Here is a 23,961-nt window from a genome sequence, read left to right as displayed (position 1 = left end):
TTTGCATTTGGAAGAATAACAAACTAAATTATTAAAATTAATTAAAATGTTTAAAAGTAACTCAAATGAATAGCACCATGTTTTTTTATTTTTCTCTCAAAATCAGAAAAAACAAACACGACTTTTATTTATTGTAATTGTATGCCATTTACTACATGCTGTGTAGAACTAAGCATGAGAAAGTGGAAAGGAAAACACAGCACTCGTAGACCACTTGGTCATTTATTTGCAAGTACTGCACAACACAGCAGCAACAGAACCAATGTTGTAGTAACTCCATAGCCAGTATTAATGATGATAATTATAAGCAACAGTAAAGCAAGAGTACCGCACATGAGTTTCACATCAAGAGGAAGATTTTAAAGCGCATACAGAGGTAGGTAGATCTGCTTGATGCTGACAGCTTTGCTACCGAAAATGCAGCTACTATCAGGAAGATGTCTGCAACCACAGCTGTTAATGCCGGTGTTTTCTGACCCGACACTAGAGACCCCAGCTGTTACTTGTTTTTGGTGTTTGTGGCACGAATAAAACATAATAATAGTAATTCAAGATTGCTCATTTTTTTGCTACCGTTCTGCAAAAATAATGTGCAAAACTTGACCCAGCCCTTCTTTCAGCTACCACGCCATTCAGGAGATGCATGATTATTAAAATATGCATCGGCCAAGGTAAATGTGGTCAATGTGGCTGTAATGTGTTTAAAAATGAATACATCTGCTCCTGTATGGGCAGTAACTTATAAGCAGGAACAGATTTAGTCCAACTTGAGTGTGAGTCCTCTCATTAGGCAGGACATCAAATCTCATCTCGAGGCATTGAAAGTGCTCATAGTTGAGCAGGTTGATCTTCATGGCCGACTTTATAACCCACGTCAGTACTTCATTTATGGGTGTGATACATTCTAAGCGGGTAACCCAAAAAGGAACATTTACGTAGGACAACAGTGAAACAGTAGCCAAATAAACTTCATCTCATACGTTTCTCATGCTGTTTGGAGATTAGATTCACATTTTGGCACAGAGCTACAAAGCCCATGGCTGGGAAAAACAAACAAAAATGTAGCATGGCGAAGAAAAAATGTTTGTTGGCAATGTTTTGCCTTTCATGTTCAGTGGTACGTTTTCCCCTCTAAAAATAGTTGAAGAAAAAACACAAGAGAGCGAGTACTCCTCATGAAAATGGCCTTTCAGACAAAAAAGTTGAGTTTCGTTTGTATCTATGGCTTATTGTGCAGTATATACACTAGTTATTCCAAATAAAGCTGACATGTTTCTAGTAAAATATTCAAATTATATTGAAAAACAATTGCTTTGTAAATGCAAAATAATTTCTGCATTACTACATGCGCTGTAGTACTGTAACCACAACCACTATAGTATATATTAAAGTCAAGTTTGACATGTTTGCATATTTTGTTGCTCTTTTTCTGCATAAATATTACAGAAAATATTTGAGATTTGGGAGAAAAACAAACATAAACATTAAAACACTGGATCTTATATGTCCTTTACACTTTTCCTGCATTAATATTGTGAAAAAAATCAGGAATCACATCTTTTACCATTTTTCTGCAAAAATATTGTTGAAAATTATTTAACAAAAAAAACCATAATTCGGGATACCATGTGTTTTTTGCACTTTTTCTGCAAAAATATTGTGGAAAAATATTTGTAATTTTTAAGAAAAACAAACAAAAACATTAATTTGAAATCCAGGATGTCACGTATCTGAGGAGCTGTCGGATGCTTGACCCCTGGTATGCAGAGACAGAGGCAAAAGGTGCAAATAAAATTATTTCAATAACAAAAAAGCGACAGAGGGAAAAGCCTCTGTGAAAACACAATACGTAGTCCTGGAACGTAGCAACAGGCAGGAAGAATAATGTTCAGGTGACAGCATGGGCGAGGATAACAAAGGCAATAGGCGACAAGACAATGAACCAACGCCGTACTTGAGGTGCCGCTGGGCTTTTAAACCCTACTGATTGCAAGACCTGCCAACTGCACAGAAAACCACTGCGGTGAAGCGGCTGCAGCTTTCCCCCAGCAAAAGTGTAGCACACCAAAGTAAGAGCGCAGGACAGGAAGTGCTCGCACTTCGCTCGTCCTGCGGAACATGACGCAGGATACAATATGTATTTTTCTCTTTTTATATAAAATGTTGTGGAACAATAGTTGGTGTTTTGAAGAAAAACATTAAAATTCAGAATACAATGTGTGTTTTGCACTTTTTCTACAAAAATATTGTGAAAAATATTTGACATTTTGGAGCAAAACAAACAAAAACTTTAAAACACAGGATACAATGTGTCTTTTGCACTTTTTCTGCATAAATATTGTGGGAAAACATCTGACATTGGCAAAGAAAAACAAACAAAAACATTAAAGTACTGGGAATCACATGTCTTTTACACTTTTTCTGCAAAAATATTGCTGGAAATTATTTGACATCTAACAAGAAAACCTAAAAATTCTGGGTTTTTTCAGTTTTTCTATAAAAATATAATGGAACTATATTTGGTATTTTGAATAAAAACAAAAACATTAAAATTCATGATGTAATATGGATTTTGCACTATTCCTGCAAAAATACTATTGGGGAAAAAATGATTTATAAATGTATTATAAGTAGGGTGTTATTAATGCATTAATCATTACGCTCGACTAACGTGCACACGTCCTGTTTGACCTTCGGCTGTAGTATGTGGAAGCGTCACCGTGGAGTTACAAGCGGGAGCAAATACTGAGCAGAAATGGAGAAAGAAAGGGATATTTTGACTGGTAAATTTAGCTTCAAAGCCCTGGCAGATGGCTCTCACAACAACACCAAAGTTATTTGTATCTACTGTCACTGTGATTGGAATTGTCATGGACGACGTCATTGCCGCCTTGCCAGAGAGAACTGGGAAGATACTGAAGCACTGCCGGTATTTTTTTTTACAAATGAGCCATCCCTGGGCTGAATTTTTGCTTGAAGCTACGAGTTAAAATGTGGGTACCAGCTGCTAGTTTAGCTATGTAGGAGCTTCTGTCAATTCAGCACTCGCAACCATGCTAGCAGCACTAGCATTAGCTAGAATTAGCAGTGCACTAGCTAGTCATCAACACATCAGTTAAACATACGTACGTATTTTAGCAATCTAATTTATCTTATTTATTATCTATTGTGTAAAACTATGACAGGAACAACATCAAATTAAAAGCACGAAATGAATACAGATACAGCCTGTACTCGTTTTTCAGAGAGGTTGTGTACAACAAATGTGCACATTAGCACTCAATAAGGTCATCAAATCTTACCTTTATGCATTCCCACATAGTATCAGCATTTGGGTACAAATATGAGATGAAAGAAAAAGGGTAAAAATACAGTATAGTAGTTATCTGTGCAGAGTGGGACAAAGTTAGAAGGTGCGTTCAAGGACCGTCAAGTGGGACAAAATGCTGCTTGCATTAAACATGCAAAAATTGTGGGATTTGTAATTGTACGGTCATGGAAAAAATGATTAGACCACCCTTGCTTCATCAGTGTCTTGTTCATTTTAATGCCTGATACAACTAAAGGTACATTTGTTTGGACAAATGTAACAATAACAACAAAAATAGCTCATAAAAGTTAGTTTCATTTTTTGGCAGTACAATGCTATAGCTATTCATGTAAGAACTTAAGTGATTTCGGTTATTATCAAGAAAACCATGGAAGTTGAAATAGATATCAGCTCTTAAATCAAACTCTTATGAGCTATATTTGTTATCATCATTATATTTGTCCTTTAGTTGTACCAGGCATTAAAATAGATCAATAAACTGAAGAAACAAGTGTGGTCTAATCATTTTTTCCATTTTTTGAATACAATAATGGCCCATATTTCCAAAACTGACATCCCTTTACATTAAAGTTCATGTAGTTATTGTTGAAGTTGTGTATCAAATTGTTTATCACAAAGAGATTTACATCCCTGTATAGATTTTTAAAAATGTAATGTGCAATTAAATGTGATTAATTATGGGTTAACTATGGACAAATGTGATTAATCACAATTAAATGTTTTAATCAATTGACAGCCCTAATTATAAATCATTTACTATATGTACTTGCATACTGTATACCCTGCAATTAAATTTAAAGAAAAAAACATAAAAATTAAGGATGGCATGTGTTTTGCACTTTTTCTTCCAAAATATTGTACAGAAACTGAAAAAAATAAATGGAATTTTGGCAAAAAATAAAATAATTCAAATGAAATAAATCATGTTTCCAAATTACTGCGCAAGTATTGTGGAAAAAAAGACAAAATACAATGTATTGCTAATTAGTTTGTATTAATTATTTCTCCATTACATTACTGTATAGGACATTAGAACATGTAATGTAATACAGTGTCCACTACACAGTTAAATACATTTAAACTAAACATATGATGTTTGAATTATTTTTTTTGTCCACTTCTGCAAAAAAAAATGGCATAAAATATTGCATAGTTAGTGGTTAATCGCTACACTTAATTATGCGAAGAGTGTGTTGCTAACAACTGCCTCCCTAATGTTTGATATTATGAGTATAACACAAAACTGTCTTGGAAATGAGATGTTAATTGTCTTTCTTTAATTACACTATATTTTTTATCTTTAAAAAAAAACACAGGAAGTGAACAAACTATCAGACATGGAGAAGGGGTAGGATAATAAATAAGCTCAGCTTCTTCCTATTCCTTTTCGGACATGTTGGATTGCGTAAGTGTAAACATGTGACCTACTTCAATGTAACTTTGTAAAGCATGTTTGAAAAAAACAAAAGCATTACTATTACCATTCTAACAATGACTACAAGAGGTTTGTGTTGTTTTTCCAGCTAACTCCAGTGGGCACCACCATCTTTTCGGGCTTCTGGGGCAACAACGGGGCGACCGACATTGACGATGGCCCCAATGGACAGATAGAATACACCATCCAGTACAACCCCAGAGACCCAGTACGTTTTTTTTTTGTTTTTTTTTAACAAGATGCATGTACTGTAACATTGTAATCAGACATCACAGCAGCATTCTTTGTTTGTGGCACATTGCATCTCAAAATTCAAAACCCAAAATGTCAGTCATGAGTTTTCCTAAATGACCCGGGAGGCACACGCACCAACTCTTTGCTTTTTAATCAACTTTTCAAAGGTTTTGTTGATGATTCTGATCGTTTGCTCCCTCCAAGAAATCTGATTTAACACACTCTGTTATTTTCTCTCCCTTTTCATCTGTATTGATTTTCTGGGAGCATTATTTTTGCAAAGTGTGTCTATTTTTAGCCCTCCAGCACAGAAATATTAAACTTCTAATTTAATCTTTGTTGTAATGCTACTTGGCCAAACTTAATCAAGCACATAAATACCTTTTTAAAGCTCGTTTTGGCTCAGAAGTGTTGATTAGTAGGGAGTGTGTTTGTTTTGCTTCAGTAACTGCAGAGAGGTGTAGAAATGTGTAGGATTAAATACGCTCTGCTTCTTCCTGGTCCTTTTTGGACATGTTGAATTATGCAAGTTTAAACATGTGATGTACTGTAATGTAGCTCTGTAAATGAAGCAAGCCATTACCGTTTCAGATGGCCAACAGAACGTTCGACATCCCGCTGACGTTGTTTGGCGCTGTGGTGCTAAGGGAGCGGCTCAACTACGAAGAGATAACGCGCTACCTGGTCATCATACAGGCTAACGTAAGTTTTTATTCTAATTTTTAATACTGTTTTGCTGCAAAGCGCTGTTGGAAGGTCGATAAAGGTAATCAGCCTTCAGCTGGAGCGGAGAATCAAGTTATGCAAATTAGCTTTATCATGGCAACATTATTTACACAGTCTGGGACTATTTGTGCTCTCTGGAGCCCGCCTTGAGGGAACTATGAGCTTGTCCTTAATTATCACTAATGTCTTTGTTAATGCCTTTGTTTTCCTACTTTTATTCCACGGCTGTGTGGATGTTTTATTTGCGAACAAATGTATTTGATGATTGTGCAGTTAACAGACAGATAGGCAGCTATATAAGACTCGGCAGAGTAAATCCAACTTTTATACACTCCTGGAGCTGTGACTAGTGTTAGTTAGGGTGATGTCATATCCATCTTTTATGATCTGCTTTATGATCTGCTATAAGACACACCGGTGTTTAAGCTGCACCCACTAAATTGAGAGAGAAAAACAGATTTGTACATACGTAAGCCGCACCGGACTTTAAGACACACATATCCACATGATAAAATGGCATATTGTGGTGCACACGAGTCCGTGTGGAGCAGGCAGCTCTTTATTTGACAAGAGCCAATCATGTGCTATGAGAAAAAGTCACGACAAGCTTATCAACCCATCAGAAATCACAAGAGGTCATTACGATTATTACGTTATTATTATATCGAACATTGCGTTACGATATAACAGTCTGACTCATGGTGTCATCTTAGAAGGCTAATTGTATTATATAACTTATATATATATATATATATATATATATATATATATATATATATATATATATATATATATATATATATATATAGTATATATATAGTATAACTTATTATACTACTGCATCCAAACTCATATTTACAGGCATACACATATACCGTATATGTATACATGTACATGTAGTACCTATATCATTGGTAATATTACCTTTTCCCCTACTTAAGAACAATTCGACTTAAGAATGGTCGTCTGGAACCAATTGTGTTCGTTAGTTGGGGACTTAGTGTACAAGACAAGTACCAATATGACTTTAAAATAAAAATCAACAACTATGTTAACTTCTTCCTAAAATGCATTATTCCAAGCAGAGCAGTTCATTGACCACAATAACCCTAATAAAATATGATTTTGAAAGATCTTTTATTTAAAAACTTATATTTAAAACAAACGCATCTTCAACTTCAGTCTGGGTTTTTGAGGACGCTATAACATAATTTGAGCACGAGCAACCAGTGTGCTGTGCGTGTGCCGCGGGCCACTGATTTTCTTTCATGTCTTTTGTACTTTTTTGCCAGTATGGCTGTGAAATGGGTCTTAAATTGCATTCATTATGTCTTTAAAAAGTCTACGTTTGACCTATTGAAACATGCAGAGGCACTGTGTAGACATTGTTTAATGAGTGTCTATGAATATCATTACAGTTTCTGTCATCTTCAGTAGATATGACAGCATGAACCAGCAGCCTGAAAACAATCATAAATAAGCAGTTGTGAGATCATTCGACCTTATATTTGTGGTGTAAAAATAGCAGCAAATGGCGGTGGTGTTGATATCTACCATGGTGCTAACGCCTTCAGGAATAATGGAAGGATCCCGCAAAACAGGAATGCATGCCAAAGCTGAAATAATCATTTTGCAAAACCCTACTCTCATTTCATCCTGCCTGATGATAAATTTTGTGAATCATTTACGTTGATGTTTTGTCATGGCCACATTTCAGCCTGGAGTACCTTGAAGATCTACTTCTGGAGAAAACATGAATAGAAAATAAGTGTGCTATTTTCAAAGCACAAAGGGCCATTTACAGAGACAGTGTTTTACACCCTTACCCCTTTTTGAAAACATTTCAAAAGAAATATGTGATATATTTGAAGCACGCCACTTTGTATTTACACCTACGTTATTACCGTAAATTTCAGTGTATAAGCCTTACCCACCAAATTTAGAGGAAAAAACAGATTTGTAATACGATGCATGTAAATATTGTAAATGTAGATGTAAATAAGATGCACTGGACTATAAGCTGCAGGTGTCCACATCATAAAATGGGATTTTTAGTGCAAAGAAATACATTGCACAGAAAGATTTTTTAAACTTTTAATAAAATAGATGCTTTTTTCCAAACAGTGGTGCAACACGGCTAAACAGAGCAGAATAGTGCACGTAACATAGATAACATTAGCCTACCAGAAAAGTCATTCATTGCTGTTCTCTTGGGAACTAAAACCACGGAAGTCTTCCTCTTCTGTGTCAGAACTGAACAGCGTCATAATTCCTTCGTCACACACGTCGTCTGTCTGTCTTTCGGTGTGCTCTCCGTGTTTATCTGGCAGTAGTCCCAGCCTTTCAAAACCCATTGAAGATAGTATTTTTTCTGCTCCACGCTTTAAGGATCCACCGACAGATTTGTGCAAACATTGTACAGTTCCTCCTTTGACAGCCAAATCCATCACCTTTAACTTGAAAGTGGCATCATATCCATTTCTTTGTGTGTTTTCTATGATGGAAGATTGTGACTACCAGGTTGTAACTACGTAGGTGCACAACGTGTCTACATTCTGGTACAGTAGGTGGCGCTATGCACCTAAACGTTGGTTGCGACCCGACATAGACAAAAACACGGCTGTCAAATTACTACTATTTTTAAGCAGATTAATGACAGTTTCTAAATTAATTGCACATGATTAATCACCATGTGCAACTACGTCTGAAATATGCCCATTTTCACAGTTTTGTATTAACAGAAAGATAAATGACAGTCATGATTACATTTATTCAAATTGTATTTTCATGAACAGCTCAAAATTAACTGAAATGTTTAAATTCAGCTAAAACATACTACACATCATATTATAAGTCTCTTTGCAATGTCTCTTGCATGTCTTTCTGAAATAGGCTATAGGCTGGAGTTGTAGAACAGTATTGTATTTTTCAAACGCAGTACATTAATCCCTTGTTTATCGCGGTTAATTGGTTCTAACCTGACAGTGATTTGTGAGTAAGTGAAGGGCTCCTAACTTATTACATTATTAGAGCCCTCTAGACATGAAATAACACCCCTATAATCACCTTTACACTCAAATTACCCAATATAGTATCAACATAATAACATAAAATAAGCCATTTAAGACATAAATAAGACTGGCGCTCATGTGTGATATCATAAATGTGACCCGATGCTAGGAGAGAAGCGTGACGGGCGGACAGGAAGTGATGTCAGGAGTTCAGATTTGAGGTACATTGACCTGTACGTTGAGAACAGGACAGCCAGAAGCCAATCGGACTGTGACACAGTAATACACAGTAATATGGAAGTGACAGGGTGCGAGGCAGGGTGCGAGGCAGGGTGCGAGGCATTACTGCAAGCACACATTAAGTGCTTTCGGCACACCTGGCAATCCAACCTACCTTGGTGTTCACAGCGTCAGTGTCAGCGAGTGACGTGTGGCTGGTAAACAGCTACTTGCTACTTGTTGATGTCCAAGCAGAAGCTGTTGCAATTTTCCATTTGATCAGCTTTACTGAAACAGTAAAGATCAACCCACGTAGATTTTCGGATTTGTCTGCACCCTTAATCACAGAGTGGTTCTATTGATGCTCATTGCATTTGGCTAAGCACCAGCTTTCAAGAACGAGTTCCGTATCATAACACACCTCACACATAGAAGAGATGCTATATTTGCTATATTTTGCAAGGGTGCGCATTTTTAAGTGTTTCTTGCATCATGCATTTATTTTGATAATTAAATACAAGCGATCAACAAAGGTGACAGGCGTGCAGGAGTGACCCCACCTCCGTAACACCGTGCAATGCATGTCTGAAAGCTGTGAAAAAAAACTCATCCATAATGCAGCCCAGCCCCTGAATAACATCGCCAAGAAGGCAGAGCTTGGACACACTCACCTTCCTGGCAAAACATGCATGGATGTCCAAAGTGTGGTGCAGGGGCCATCTGTGGAGCGTGGCTCATTGCAGAAATAAAATAAAGAAAAACCCAGAAAAAGTGGAAAAATACAGCAAAAAGGCATAATATAACGAATATAAGCTAAAGGTTGACACTAGTAACTAATAAAAACACAAAGATTTGTCTTTTTTTAAATTATATTTATTATTTTTTTTATTATAAATTGTTTTTTTTTTTATTATAACTATCAAAGGACAGCTGGACAGCCCTGACGTACTGTAAATAAACAAAGACAAGCTGACAAGAGAATAACTGCGAGCTGTATTATTATTATTACATACGATCATCAATCTATCAAATAGTGGTTTATTTGGTCTCCAAAAATTTGGACAATAATATCTTTGAGCATCACTTTATGGGACAATAAACAAACATTCCGACAAGCACAACTAGTGAAATTCTCTGGTTTTGTAGGACCGAGCCCCCTACCCGAGCGAGCGGCGCACCGCCACCACCACGCTGACTGTGGACGTGCTGGACGGCGACGACTTGGGCCCTATGTTCCTGCCGTGCACGCTCGTGGGGAGCACCCGCGACTGCAGCCCCATCACGTACAAGTCCAGCGTGCTGGAGCTGACGGAACCAGTAAGACTACGCTTTTGAAAAAATGCGATATGTGTGTTCAAATACATATAACCATCTTTTCTCATGTAAGATTTGCTTTACTGAGGGATGAATTCATGTTTACCAAGCTGCTCCCTATTTTACATTTCCAAAGTTCTTCCTTTCATATTAATACCACTTTGTAAACATGACAAAGCTTCAGGAAATAATCCTCCTCAACCTTGCACACACGCACACACGTTCCCAAATAACAATGTGGAGCCAACAGAGCAGTCATGCCTTATTGGACTCTCTGTACACAGTTACTGCTCCATCTTGTTGTTTATAGTGACATCCTTGCCACTCTTTGACACACATAATTTTACTGAAGACTCACACACAAGCACAGTCAAGAGAGTGAGGAGTAAATCAACTTTACAACATACAGTTTGGAGAAGAGCAAGTTCGTGCCAACAAGGACAGGCTTTTTTTACGATATGAAGAGGCAGTTGTGTTCAAATGAGAGCGACGATATAGAACAATTGGACTTAAAAGATGTACTTGAGGGGTGTGCGAAGCTCTATGGAGTCACTTTCTGTAGCACTTCAGGTAGCAATTGGCTGCTGTTGCCTGTTGATGGAGTTCACACACCATCAGAAAAATGAGATCATGCACAAAAACAGGCTTCACTTTCTTATACGTCCAAGCTTAACAGGCTATTGAGAAAGCACTCACATGCTTTTGAAGATTCACCATATCCACCCCAATACAAAATGCTACATAGTAGGATTCTGAAAAAGCTGGGTCGTCTTATGTTCAGAATCAAGTGATTTATACAGTGGAACCTTGGTTAGCGTCATTAATTCGTTCAAGAAGGTCCGACTGTAACAGAAATAGAGGTTAACCGAATCAATTTTTCCCGTAAGAAGTAATGTAAATCCATTCCAGAAAGCCAAAAATGTTAACATATTTTTATAGTTTTACAATTATAGTGTTATATGCACAAAACAATTCAAAATGCATACTAATACGCATGAGTGATGACTGAATGGGATTGATGAACGTTTAAGGTTACTTTTACCATCATTGAACATGTGATTCTTGACGTGACTAAAAACATGAAGGTTTTCTTATGCATGTAAAACTATAATTTAAAACAATAAAACAAATGTGTTAAAATTTTTGAGAGTCAACCATTGATGATGTCAGAGACAGGCAACATAACTTTGCTAACCACCGATTCTGTTTGATATTTTGCTTCGCCAGTTTAATAGGATGCTAACAAGGAAGGACGTTTTGTGATAAAAATTCATTAAGAACACAGTTGGGCTCACGCAGTGTATTACCAACACGACAAGACATGCGCCATATTGTACGATAACCAGGGAATGCACTCAAACAGGGGCTAAATTATAGTGTAGATTTTCTCTCTTAACCAAAAAACAGGCTAACTGGGGCGGACTATAACCGAAGTTCTACTGTACATGCAAAGCAGCAGGTTGTGACAAACAACAGAGCTTTTCTTCCTGTCACTCACTACACACAACAGTGATGTGGAGAGATGCAACCGGGACAATAGCGAACCGGAAAAAAGTGTCTCACAAGTTGTTAGCATGGTAGCAAACAACAGAGGAGTTATGATGCTAAATTCAAGATAATGGTGGCCAATGAAGTAGAGTCATTAAAGAAATAAAAAATACCATATCCTTTAAAAAAAAAAAATGTCTTTGATTTAGTTGTTTTTACCTCGTCCAAGTACAAGCGCAGCGCGGAGGTTATGTTTTTGCTGGTGTTGATCTGTTTGTTTGTCTGTTTGTTTGTGTTCAAAATAACTTGGAAAGTTCTGAATGGATTTGGATGAAATTTTCAGGAATTGCGGGAAATGGGATATGGAAGAACTGATTAAATTTTGGGGGTGATCCAGATCACCGTCTGGATCCAGGAATTTTTTTTAAGGATTCTTTAACTTCGCCAGTTGTTCCAACGGGTTCTACAAAATATCAAAGACTGAACCAAAAATGTAGATTATTTTGGTCTGAATCACAATAAGGGGGGAACTATGGCGCTTGACGGAGGTCGGCGTTCTCTCAGTGCTGTTCTATTAATATTGTTTTCAAAAATGGGTTTAAAAACAATCAAGGGGTCCCCTTATATTCAGGATAGTCTTATATTTGGTGCAGTGTACCGGTATTTTAAACCAGGAAGTTCAGCTTGTAGGCTTGCTCTGTTACTATCAGATTTCTTTATGAATAAAAAGATAATTTTGCAGCTGTTTTGAAGCCCACAGTTTTCTGCCTGTGGGCGTTGAGTTGCTGAACAGTGTTGCTCCGGCAACCAAGACTAAAACTCTTGAGGCTTGTCGCCGTAATGAATCTATGAGTGGGATATTGTTTGAGTTCTTATCTTAAGGCTGTTGTGGTGCATTTTGCTTAAATGAACACCATCGCAGACTTACTGATACTAGACAATACCAGATACCAACAACTTTATGTACACAAGCCAATGCAAGAACTGGATCAGAAATTCTGTGTCTATAAATACAATTAAGTTGGACTGCAGTAGACTTGTTGGAAAAATGAAAATGCAAATTGGAAACAAAAAACTGTGTCACAGTACATGTTGGAATTGATGTTTCCCTCAATTAACGTGCAGCACTCATGCAGCACTAGCCCATGACTCTGCCAGACCTGCCGGCATGTATGTATTTTTTGTACACTGCATGAGTTTTTACCCTTAAATATGCTTGACCCTTAAATATTGTACGCTTTGCTGCTCTCCAGGTACACATTTTGTTGCATTCAGTTTGTCTGTAAGCCTATTTGCTTTAAGCCTGAATCACAGTACGTGGTGCGTTTGAACGCATCATCACTGGTGCACAACAGCGCTTGGACAGCGCAGGGAGCACAATGGGAGTTGTTCATTGTTCTGGGTGTGTTATGTGAACAAATAAGTAAGTTGGGTGATTATGTTGTGCATTGAGAGTGTTTGATATTGAAGGTTGATATGGAAGGAAGGCTGTGATTGGCCCGCTTGGAGAACTTTTTGTAGCTTGTAATACTCATAAAATGTCTTTAAGGTTGGCAGGTCTGCACTACCACCATTCTTGTAGGCAAGACACAATTATGTTGGTACTTACTTGTGTTGCCAGCTATTGAGACAATAATGGTTGGGTGTTGAGTCATTTCAAGTGGTAGTAAATCTATACTGCTATGCAAGCTACACATTGACTACTCTAAAGAATACCCAAGTTTCATTTTTATACAGTATTGCTTCTTGACAAGATATACAGTACTGCAATAAAAATCATTGCTGAAATGTGAAGGGTGTACGGTACATATTTTTATCCCCACCCCCCCAAAAATGTATACATAGACACAGATACAAGACTTACATGTATACCTTCATTTAAATCCATCTCATACATATCCCTGAATCAAGATTTAGCCACTATTCACTGTGAAATTAGAAAATGCTATCCTGATCAAAATTTTAAGACCAGTTGAAAAATTGCAAGAATTTGCATTTTGCACTGTTGGATTTTCAGGAGGTTCTAAGTGGAGCTTCAAAATGCAAAAAGAAGAAATTGGAATGAAAAAACAGAACAAATTATGTTTTGAGTAAGCAATTTATTGCAAACAACCATTAAAGTGAAATAGACTTCATCAGATTGAATGTTTAAGACCATACTGTAGCTCAAAAACACAGAACCCCCACTCAGTAATGGACTCAGTAATGAGTAGCTGTGCCATTCTTGTTAATCACCAAATTGGTTTGGGCATGCTTGATGTCAGTGTTTCCAGGAGGCTAGTGGGAATGTTACTCCAGGTGGTGAAGATGGCTTTATGGAGGGCATCCACTGTCTGGAACTGATGGCCATTTTTGTAGACTTCCCTTGCCATCCACCCCCAAATGTTCTCAGTTAGATTTAGATCAGGGGAACATGCAGGATGGTCCAAAAGAGTGAACTTATTCCTCTGGAAGAAGTCCTTGTGAATTTCTCTTGGAGATAAATAAAGTATCCATCTGATTTATCTTTGTCAGGCAGGCATTGTGAACTGCAGCCTTGTTCTGCTGAAAAACCCAGTTATTACAACACAGATGAGGGACTTCACCCTTGAGAGACGCCCCCTGCTATATCTCCACATAGCCATACGCCGTTTGATGCCCAACCTGAAGCTCCATTGTTCCACTAAAGGAAAAAGCACCGCAGATCATGATGGCGCACCCTCCACTGTGCCGTGTGGGAAACATTTCAGGTGGGATCTCCTTGTCATGCCAGTAACGTTGAAAGCCATCAGGACGGTCAAGGTTACATTTTTTCTCATCAGAGAATAAAACTTTCTACCACCTTTCAATGTCTCATGTTTGGTGCTCTCGTGCAAATTCCAAACGGGCAACTTTGTGATGTTGAACGAGACAAGGCTTTTGAAGACGTGTTTTGTTTTTAAAACCCTTCTCTTGCAAATGCTGTCTGATGGTTATTAGTCTGCACTCTGCACAAGTAACAACCTTCATTTGGGCTGAGAATGGTTCCGTGTCCTAACGGACAGCAGCTTGACTTTTTTGTTTCATAACACTCAGGATCTTTGAAGAAGTTTCAAATGACCCGTCTTACTGTGTCCATCCTCAGCAGCAATGGCACGCTACGAGAGGCCTTGCTTATGCAGCTCAACAATCTGACTGCATTCAAAGAGAGAAAGCATTTTTGCCTTTTCCATCAAGAGATCATGACAAGGTGAATACCTGACAGAAAATGACATAGAATTCACATTTTCGCCAAGATTTTGGCTTTTAAAGGCTGTGCTCTTAAACTTATGATCAGCTGATGAACAGCCTATTTCACTTTAATGCTTATTTGCAATAAATTGCTTACTCAAAATTAGTTTTGTCTCATTCCCACTTCATCTTTTTGCATTTTGATCTACTTAGAACCTCCTTAAGATCCAACAGTGCAAAATGTAAATTCTTGCAATTTTTCAACTGGTCTTAAAATATTGATCAGCAGTGTATGCTGAATGTTTACATGCAAAATTTCTAAATCCGCCAAAGCTTGACACAGCCCCTACATTGTACCTGACTAGATTGTGCCTAATGAAGGGTCTGGTCCTTGTCTGTACAAAAAGTTTTCCGTATGTGATAAAAGAGCTCTAAGTCCAAACAAGAAAGGAAAAAAGGCAAAAGAGCTGCTGTTGCTGGGGTGAAAGAGAGGCAGAGAGGTGAAGCGAGGAGAAGAGTCAAGGATCTATTACTGTTTTTTTGAGTCCTAATCAGACTAATAAGATATGACAACCTTGGGGCCTTTGAGCCAGCATTACTGTTCCATCTCTCGACTCTAAACACACACACACACAGACACACACACTGTGCTTGTCATTTAGGTGTTGAATGTCAGGCCACGTTCACGCACATACTTCAAACACGCTGCTACCTCTGCACCTCTAAAAAAAAAATGATGGCTGCAAGCAACAATAAGATGAATGAAGAAGTTGAGTAAACAACCTTCTGTCATGTGTCACAATTGTCAACTACAAGATGCACCAAACAGCATGCAGTCCACTGAAGGCTGCAGCACTGTGGAAGTGCATTCATTGTATTGTTTTGCATTGTATTGTTTTATATAGTAAAGACCTGAGGGCTTGACAATTAAAAATCCAGTATATGGTAATTGAGACTAGTTGGTGGAGTGATTCTTGTCTGCTAGGTGTAATACATGCAAGTTTATATATGGTATATCAACATAGCAGGGAGAATAGTGTTAGAATAAACCTGTCAAGTATTAGAATAACAGTGTTTACTGTATATTCTCAAGGATTTATTTACTTATGCTGCAAAGAAGATGGAGTGTTAAATGGAAGCAGGCCATTGGAAACACATTGTTATGCAGTGGTGCCTTGGTTAACATCATTAATCCGTTCCAGAAGGTCAGACTCAAACCAAAACGGACTCTAACCATAGCAAGTTTTTCCACAGAAAATAATGTTAATCTAATTAATCAGTTCCAGACATGCAAAAATGTTAACACAAAACACATTTTATAGACAGTAATTATAGTTTTATTTGCAGAAAATGATGCAAAAAAGTACAAATCACAAATAAATTGACAACTGAACATTAAACATCATTTTTACCTGGTTTTGCAAAGAGGGAAGGGGAGGAGTGGAGATTATGCTTGGAGGGCAATCTTTTTATTTTAACAGTTTCTACACTCAGTGCCACACAAAATCTATGCAGACAGGTCTGTTAAAGTTTCTTTCTTTAATGTGTACAGTTTGACATTAATAAAACAATGCCGCAAACACAGCCACATGTGTTTTCCTCCCCATAGACCAACTCCCCACAGGAGCAAACATAAGTGTCAGCAATGCAGTGTGTTTTGGGTGGCGGTCGAGTGTGGGCGCCTGGGTGACCTGGTCTTCGGTGGCCAAATCTGGTTCTTAGGAATGGAATGTTTACTTGTCTGGTGGGGAAGGAACCCGAGCTTGTGAGAGAGGTTGAGACATTTCGATTAGACGCTGTCAGACTGACCTAGACCCACAGTTTGGGTTCTGCAACCAAACTCCTCAGTAGGGTCTGGACCATGTTCTACTCAGGAATTGCTACAGGGGAAAGGCGGTGAGCAGGTGTGGGCTTATTAACAGCCCCCCGGCTCGGTGCCTCTGTGTTGGAGTCATCCACAGTGAATGAGAGGGTCACTTCCCTATGACGTTGGGTTGGGAAAAGGATGTTGACTGCCGTTTGTGCATGCACATCAAAAGGCAGTTCAGAGTACCCAGCCTTCTTGGAGTCTATCAGAGGGCTGCTGGAGAGCACCCCAGCTGGTTCTAGTGAGAGACTTTAACTCTCATGTGGGCAATGACAGTGTGACCATGTTCTGGACACACAGGTGAAGAAAGGGGCTGAGCTGGATTAGATGGTGGGGGAGGATGCCGGACAGACCTGGGAGACCCAAATGTGTAGTGAGGGTGTGCTGGGAACATCTGGCAGAGTGTCTCGTTCGTCGAGTCTTCAACTCTCCCCCCCAGCAGAGCTTAGCAGGCATCCCTGGGGAGGACGAAGATATTGAGTCCGAATGGGCCGTATTCCGTGCCTCCATTGTTGAGGCAGCCGATTGGAGCTGCAGCCACAAGGTGATCAGTGCCAGTCGTGGCAGCAAGTCCCAAACCCGATGGTTTGATGTCAACAGTACAGTTGTTTACATACCTCTGAAATGACAACAGTGTTCTCTTTAAGTTGTAAAATTCAAAGGTCTTGCCCCTTGTCTCAGTAAGGTCCATCTCCTTTCTCCTTTGTGCGGCCCATGTGTTTGTTACGTTGTGTATTGCTCTACAACTCTGATATAAACAAATGGTGCCTGCGGTCCACAATGCATTGCACGATCATGTGCAAGTATCGTGAGATTTCATCTTGGTCGTGTGATCCAAGATGGCGGCGTAAACAAATAGGAAGGTATTTTGGACACTAGTACAGGGGGTACCCCGCCTCTCGCCCAAAGTCAGCTGGGATAGACTCCAGCATAGTGATTTTAGTGCAAAAGGAGGAGCATGAAGACTGGTGGGCTACTTTTTAACTAGCCGTGTTTCACGCACAAGACAGGTGAGGCTAAATAGAGGTGATAATTGAAGCAACCATGGTATACAGTAGATTCATCATTCATGCTCCTATATATTTGCAGGTTTTTGGTTAAAAAACCAAACTTTTCAAAAATTCAGAAAAATGCAGAAAACACAATTCATTCACAATAAGTCTGTAATCATTTATAAATATGTGATAATACAGGTAAAATGTATAGCATAAATGTACTACTGTTAAAAAAAAGGCCACAATTTGTGCATGTTTATGTCTTTTATGCTTCACTGACGATGTTTTTCATCAATCGGTGAGATTTTTGTTCAGTGGTCCTTGAATGAACCATATTAACTGTGAAACGCAAAAATTTATCTAACTTACATATAACTTCTATGCATAATAATTATGTATTATATCATTTACATAATATATGGGCAGCAGTTTCAGGAAGTCCAGTGGAATTCATCGTGGTCCTCCACATGCAGCTCAGCACCAACTATGAGCAACTTATGAAGGCGCAACCATGACCATGTTTTTACACTCCATGTTGTCGTACTGTCCTGCTATGCTTTGCATGTTTATTATCAACTCTCTTCATTTCATTTTACGCCACCTCATTACTTACTAGAACTTCTTACACAGACACACTCACATACACATGCACACACACACACAGGAGATGTAGCTCAATGGTGGCTTGTGTAACTTAACTGCCCATCGTGCTGCGTGCTCACCATAGTGTCGTATCACAGCAAACGTACAGTATGTGATCACAGTAGATGAGGTGATGCACGTTTGGAAATATGAGCGGCCTCCTTGGCTTGGCATTTTACAGCTTTAGTGATTGTGGATTTCTTCCATCTGAGTTGCTGCTGGGATTGCACACGGATCAGCATATTGCACCAGTATAAGTCATTATTATTGTCGGACCATTTAATTGTTGCCTCGTATATTGTGCTGAGTGCATTTGAGGGGGCGGGGGAGCTGATTTAAAGGGGAGACATATTTATTCAAGATTCAAAATCACTTCACTTTTTTAAATTTTTATGGTCATGGTTTTCTTTTTTTTCGACATGTTTAACACATTACATTGAGGAACATCACATGACTACAACTGCAAAATTCAACATGTCTGAAAAGGAGTATGAAGAAGCACAGCTTGTTTTTTTTCTATTTCTTGATTATTTTGTTGTGTTTTTTTGTTTTTTGTTAGTTTTTATCGCTTTATCTTTCTTCTGTGGTGTTTTTCAAGCTCAATCTTTGATGTTTTAGACAGACTGATGACATCAATTTAATATTTTTTTGGCCTGAAAAAAATATGAGTACACGCAACACACTTGATCTGACTACTTGGTTACTTTGTCTATGAATGAAAAGTAAGGACTCCAACCTTCTTTAAACAATAATTTGCAAGTTAAAGGTAATAAACCTGAGTCACTCTTCAGTTGTGCTAAATCCACGTGTGTTTTTTCTGCAGAATAAGGTGAACCCACTCAATGTGACCCCGCCCATACAAGCTCAGGATCAAGACAGGAACATCCAGCCTCCGTCAGACAGACCGGGGATTCTGTACACCATCCTCATTGGTACGTCCAATCAAACATTTTTTTTTTTGCTGGGGGGGGGGGTAAGTAAACTGTTTTCGCTTGAAATACATATCAAATGTGAACTAAAGCTTTGAGGGTAATCTAAACATCGCTCAATTGGCGGATCCTTACATATGAAACCGATCTTATCCACCGATCATATCTATCCTCTGAAGAGGTCTGAAAGTTAGCCACAGTCCCCAGGCTGTCAGGCCCGCCCACCAGGTCACATGTGCACACACGCGTGTGTCTCCTGTATGGGTAAATAACAGTCACGGCCATGTTGTCAGTCAGGCAGTATTACACAGTAAACGAAAAAGAGCAATGGATTGCAGTTTGGGGCCGCACACAAAATGTTCAATACAACAAACCTCATTCGCATTTGAAGAAACCACCACACTGTTGAGTTTGAAGCTCGCATCTCAAACTAAGACTAAGACTTAGTTAAGACTAAGACTACTACTAGACTACTTATATTAACGTAGTCCAGCTTGCTTGAGACAAAGGCATGGATTAGTCTCTCTAAATCTGGTTTAGACACTATTCCCTTTAATTTGGCAGTGTTTTTTAAGTGGTAAAAAGCTGCTGATATTACTGATTAAATGTGGCTGTTAAAGTTCAGATCTGCGTACATTGTTACACCTAGATTTCTAACCTGATAATTACGTTTTAGAGAAAGAGTCTCAAAGTGACTCTTTGTCTTTGTTTCTATGGGCCAAAGACAACAACAACTTCAGTTGTGTCTGTGTTTAGCTGGAGAAAATTGTTTTGCATCCACACACTGATCTGTTTGATGCAGTGATAAAGTAAACGTGCAGGACCATGTTCTCCTGCCATCAGTGACACGTAGATCTGAGTGTCATCTGCGTTTTTCTGAGTGTTGTCTCAGAAAAACGGTTAATGGTTAATGGTTGTTCCTAGAGTCAGAACAGAGTTGGATAAGACAGCATTCCAGTATGCAGCACCCTTTGTATGGAATGATCTCCAAAATGACTAAAACTTATCTCAACCTATTATGTTAGGAGAATTTAAGGCTATTTTGAAGGAACGTGAAATGACAGGGGTTGTCCAATATAACTGTTTTTCAATTGAAACTGTTGATTGTTCATTGTGAATATTGTGCTGCATGTTGTCAAATGTCTTGTCAGAAACTTTGTGTTGTGCTGTCGTCTTGGCCAGGTCACTAAGACCTTTCCTTAGTCACTAAGACTTTCCCAAGAATGGGAGGTTTGATATGGGCCGATAGTTGTTCAGTACCGTGGCATCAAGACTGCTCTTCTTCAGAAGAGGCTTAATGACAGCAGTTTTTAGGGCCTTTGGAAATGTTCCAGTCTGAAGTGAGATGTTAACTTGATGAGTGAGTTGTGGTAGCAAACTGCTCAACACAGACTTTAGAAATCTAGTGAGTAACTCATCAAGGCAGCACATTGATGGACTCAAACTGCAGATGATCTCTTCAACTTCTTTGTCAGTGACAGGTGTGAAATGTGTCAGCTCTAGCCAGCTAGACACCTAGAACAGTTTTATGATTGAAAATGCTGAATTTAGGACAAAAATACCTAACATTTGCTTAAATATGCATTTTTTAGACTATGGACTAAAAGGCCATAGTCAGTCATGAAACAGTGATCATGTATTACTTAATTAATTTGTGAAAAACCACGATAGAGTGAGGGAGCGATGTCTGAAATGCGATGGAGCGAATGTATTTGTAAAAGCAAAATACTGTTATACACTTTATTTTTGGTAAGAGACTCAAATCAGGTCTGCAGTGTAACCTGTTGTGCCAGTTTTTTTTTTCAAAATGTGAAAAGTGTATCTAAACTGATATAATTTAGTAGTTTGGCCAGCAATGTTGTAAACTTTTAATTTCAATTTGAGAGAACTACATAATATGCAGTTGTAACAGCAGGTTTGCATTGTTTCACGATTATTGTTCGATGCGTTTCAACCAAATAACATTGGAACATTGAAGGTGTATGTTGTCAGTCATTAAAAAATGTAAAAAAACAATATTGGCCAAAATTGGAATCGGCAGATGATTGACCAGAAAATAGTAATCTGTGCACCCCTCGTGTTATTCTTTTCAAAGAACACTATGTTTACAAAATGACACTTTTTTATTTGAAAAAAGGCTAAGCAAAGAAGTATAAACTCACATACAAGTTTTTTCTCGTATTATTTTTTTTTTAAACCAAAGATTAATAGAGACAAACATAATTTCAGCAGCAAGGCATCCTTGAAAAAATACTGCATCCTTTTCATGGAAAAAATAATAATATATTACTGTATATAATACATAATAACTCTTCATTCTTGTGAGTATACTGTGTGTACTCACCCATTACCCCACTATGTTTCTGTCAACTATTAATCAGTTATTATTTTTAGTATCATTTTATATGTAATATTATTTATTATGACTGTTATATAATTTATTTAAAGTGACAAGAACCTTGACTCCTATGTTATCACACTGTTATATTACCTTATCATTTTTCTATGTATTTTAAACTAGCAAATAAGATTAGCTTTTCCCTACTCCTTCTTGGACATGTAGAACTGTGAATCGTTCTATGTGATGTATTCTAATGTAACATGTATGCATGTTCAAAATAAATTAAACCATTACCATAATCATAATAATTCATTAAATAATAATAATTAGTCTAAATCTTGTCACAAAGGATTAAATTAGTTTATGGTAAGTTAAATGTGGGGTCAAAACTTTCCATTTCATAATTTCCAATGGTTTTCAGTGTGACATTTTTGTTCATAAGGAACAAATATGTCACTTATTTTGTAGCTTCGCCATTTTAGGCTAATTTATGGAACAGGTGACAATTCAAAAATGTTTTAAAAATGAATATCATCTGGCTATTTTCACCTATGTCTAATACAGTACAAGTGTAAAGGTGGCTATCGGGGTGTTATTTCATGTCTAGAGGGCTCTAATAATGTTTAGAAAGTTTTAAACAGGATTTCTATGCTCTAACTACAAAAACATTCAATTTATAAATAAGGAATCGTACTTTGTGGAAATTATCCCATGACGGCCGTGACTGGAATCAATTCACTGCGATAAACGAGAGATTACTTTACTTCCTGCGGTGGATATTGTAACATTACTGACACCTAGTGACCAGTATAGAATACTACATATCATCACAACATTTTTTATTGTGTCTTGTGAATTCCTTATATTTGTATTTAACTACGTTTAACCATTTTAAAATGTTTTTGACTAATAGGCCGTATTCAACCACGAAACGGCATGCTTTATTAATTAATATGTTTTTTAAAAACCATGATAGAGTGAGGCCGTGAAATTTGAAGCGCAAAGTGGTGAGGGACAACTGTACATTCATCCAACACACCCAAAATGGCTTGAAAAGAAAAAAAATAATGCCCCATCATTACTTAATGGTTGAAGTGGGTCCACATGACACAAAGACCCAAGCCACATAACCAGTCTAGATCTTACTGTATATACAGGTACGTTGCTGATGGTTGCTTTGCACCATCATTCTGCTCTGCTCCACAGAAATCTTTTAAGGTTCACTGCTTAAAAATGTGAATTTATTCCTAGTGTTGCATCACAAAGAGATTCAAAGCTGCCATTACCACGAAGATGCAAATAGCTCTCATGCATGTTCAGTTTGATGACCACCAGGTAGTCAGAGAGCGCTCATGATTGCACAGTTCAGCACTCAATGTCTGAGCAACCAGAAAAAAAACAACTTTTATTTTCTTGACTGCCAAAGTCTCTGTAAATGTACTGACATGCCTGACACAGACTTGATTGCATTTCCTTCACTCCCCCACCGAAACTAATCCACGTCTGAGGCAGGATTATGAGAGTCACAAATATAAGGAAGGGGAAGAAAAAAAAAAACCTGCATCCTCGCAGCTAAGCAGTTATTTGAATAGCAGTGAAAGAATAGAATAAGCAGACACTGTTTCATGCTTATTTGATGCTTTGTTGCTATTAGTAAGCCAATGTTCACATTTCAGTTCAAAAGTGGAGCTCATGTATCTTGATTTGCCATTTTTGTACAGCGAAAGCAGCGTTCTCCATGACATTTCCAATGAATGTATTTTTCTGACAAATTATTGATTCACATTAATAAGTCCAAAATGTCAACATAACTCTGTTTTGTATGGTTCGCTGGTTAAGATTAGGTCAGTGTCAAACAATGTTTATTGACTGAGTAGACGTGATTATTTTGACTTGTTGGAAAGATGAAAATGCAAATCAGAGACAAATTGAAGTCTGCTAAAATCAGTCATGAGTTACGGCAGGAAATTGGGACCAGCCGGCTGTTTTTAACATTTTTTTCTTTATCTTCTTTTGCCGTGTTTAATTCTGTTCAGTTGGATAGTCTACCAAAAAAAGAATAAAATAAGGTACAATATCTCACATAAGGGAGTACACGGAGTGTCACTGTACATGTTGAAATACATGTTTCCGCTGAGCCACAGCTCCCCGAGCACTCATGCAGACATGACGCTAACACCATCATGCCTGACCGTGTTGGCAAGACACGCTTATCATGCTCTTCACTTGTGTTGCCAGAT

The 23,961-nt window shown here is 38.0% G+C and overlaps 1 protein-coding gene across 2 annotated transcripts in view; it reads left to right on the top strand.

Moving 5' to 3' along the window:
- The window catches only part of LOC129174162 (protocadherin-15-like), a 177,590-nt gene that overhangs the window by 55,266 nt on the left and 98,363 nt on the right, over positions 1-23,961 (top strand). For both annotated transcript variants that reach the window (XM_054765847.1, XM_054765837.1), the window contains 4 exons: positions 4,855-4,974; positions 5,592-5,702; positions 10,103-10,273; positions 19,275-19,383. In XM_054765847.1, coding sequence (XP_054621822.1) covers positions 4,855-4,974; positions 5,592-5,702; positions 10,103-10,273; positions 19,275-19,383 — 511 coding nt within the window. The remainder of the gene's footprint in view (positions 1-4,854; positions 4,975-5,591; positions 5,703-10,102; positions 10,274-19,274; positions 19,384-23,961) is intronic.

This window comes from Dunckerocampus dactyliophorus, chromosome 2 (genome assembly GCF_027744805.1).
Source record: "Dunckerocampus dactyliophorus isolate RoL2022-P2 chromosome 2, RoL_Ddac_1.1, whole genome shotgun sequence".
NCBI lineage: Eukaryota > Metazoa > Chordata > Actinopteri > Syngnathiformes > Syngnathidae > Dunckerocampus > Dunckerocampus dactyliophorus.
The sequence above is the reverse complement of the archived record's forward strand: the minus strand, read 5'-3'. Positions and strand labels throughout refer to the sequence as shown.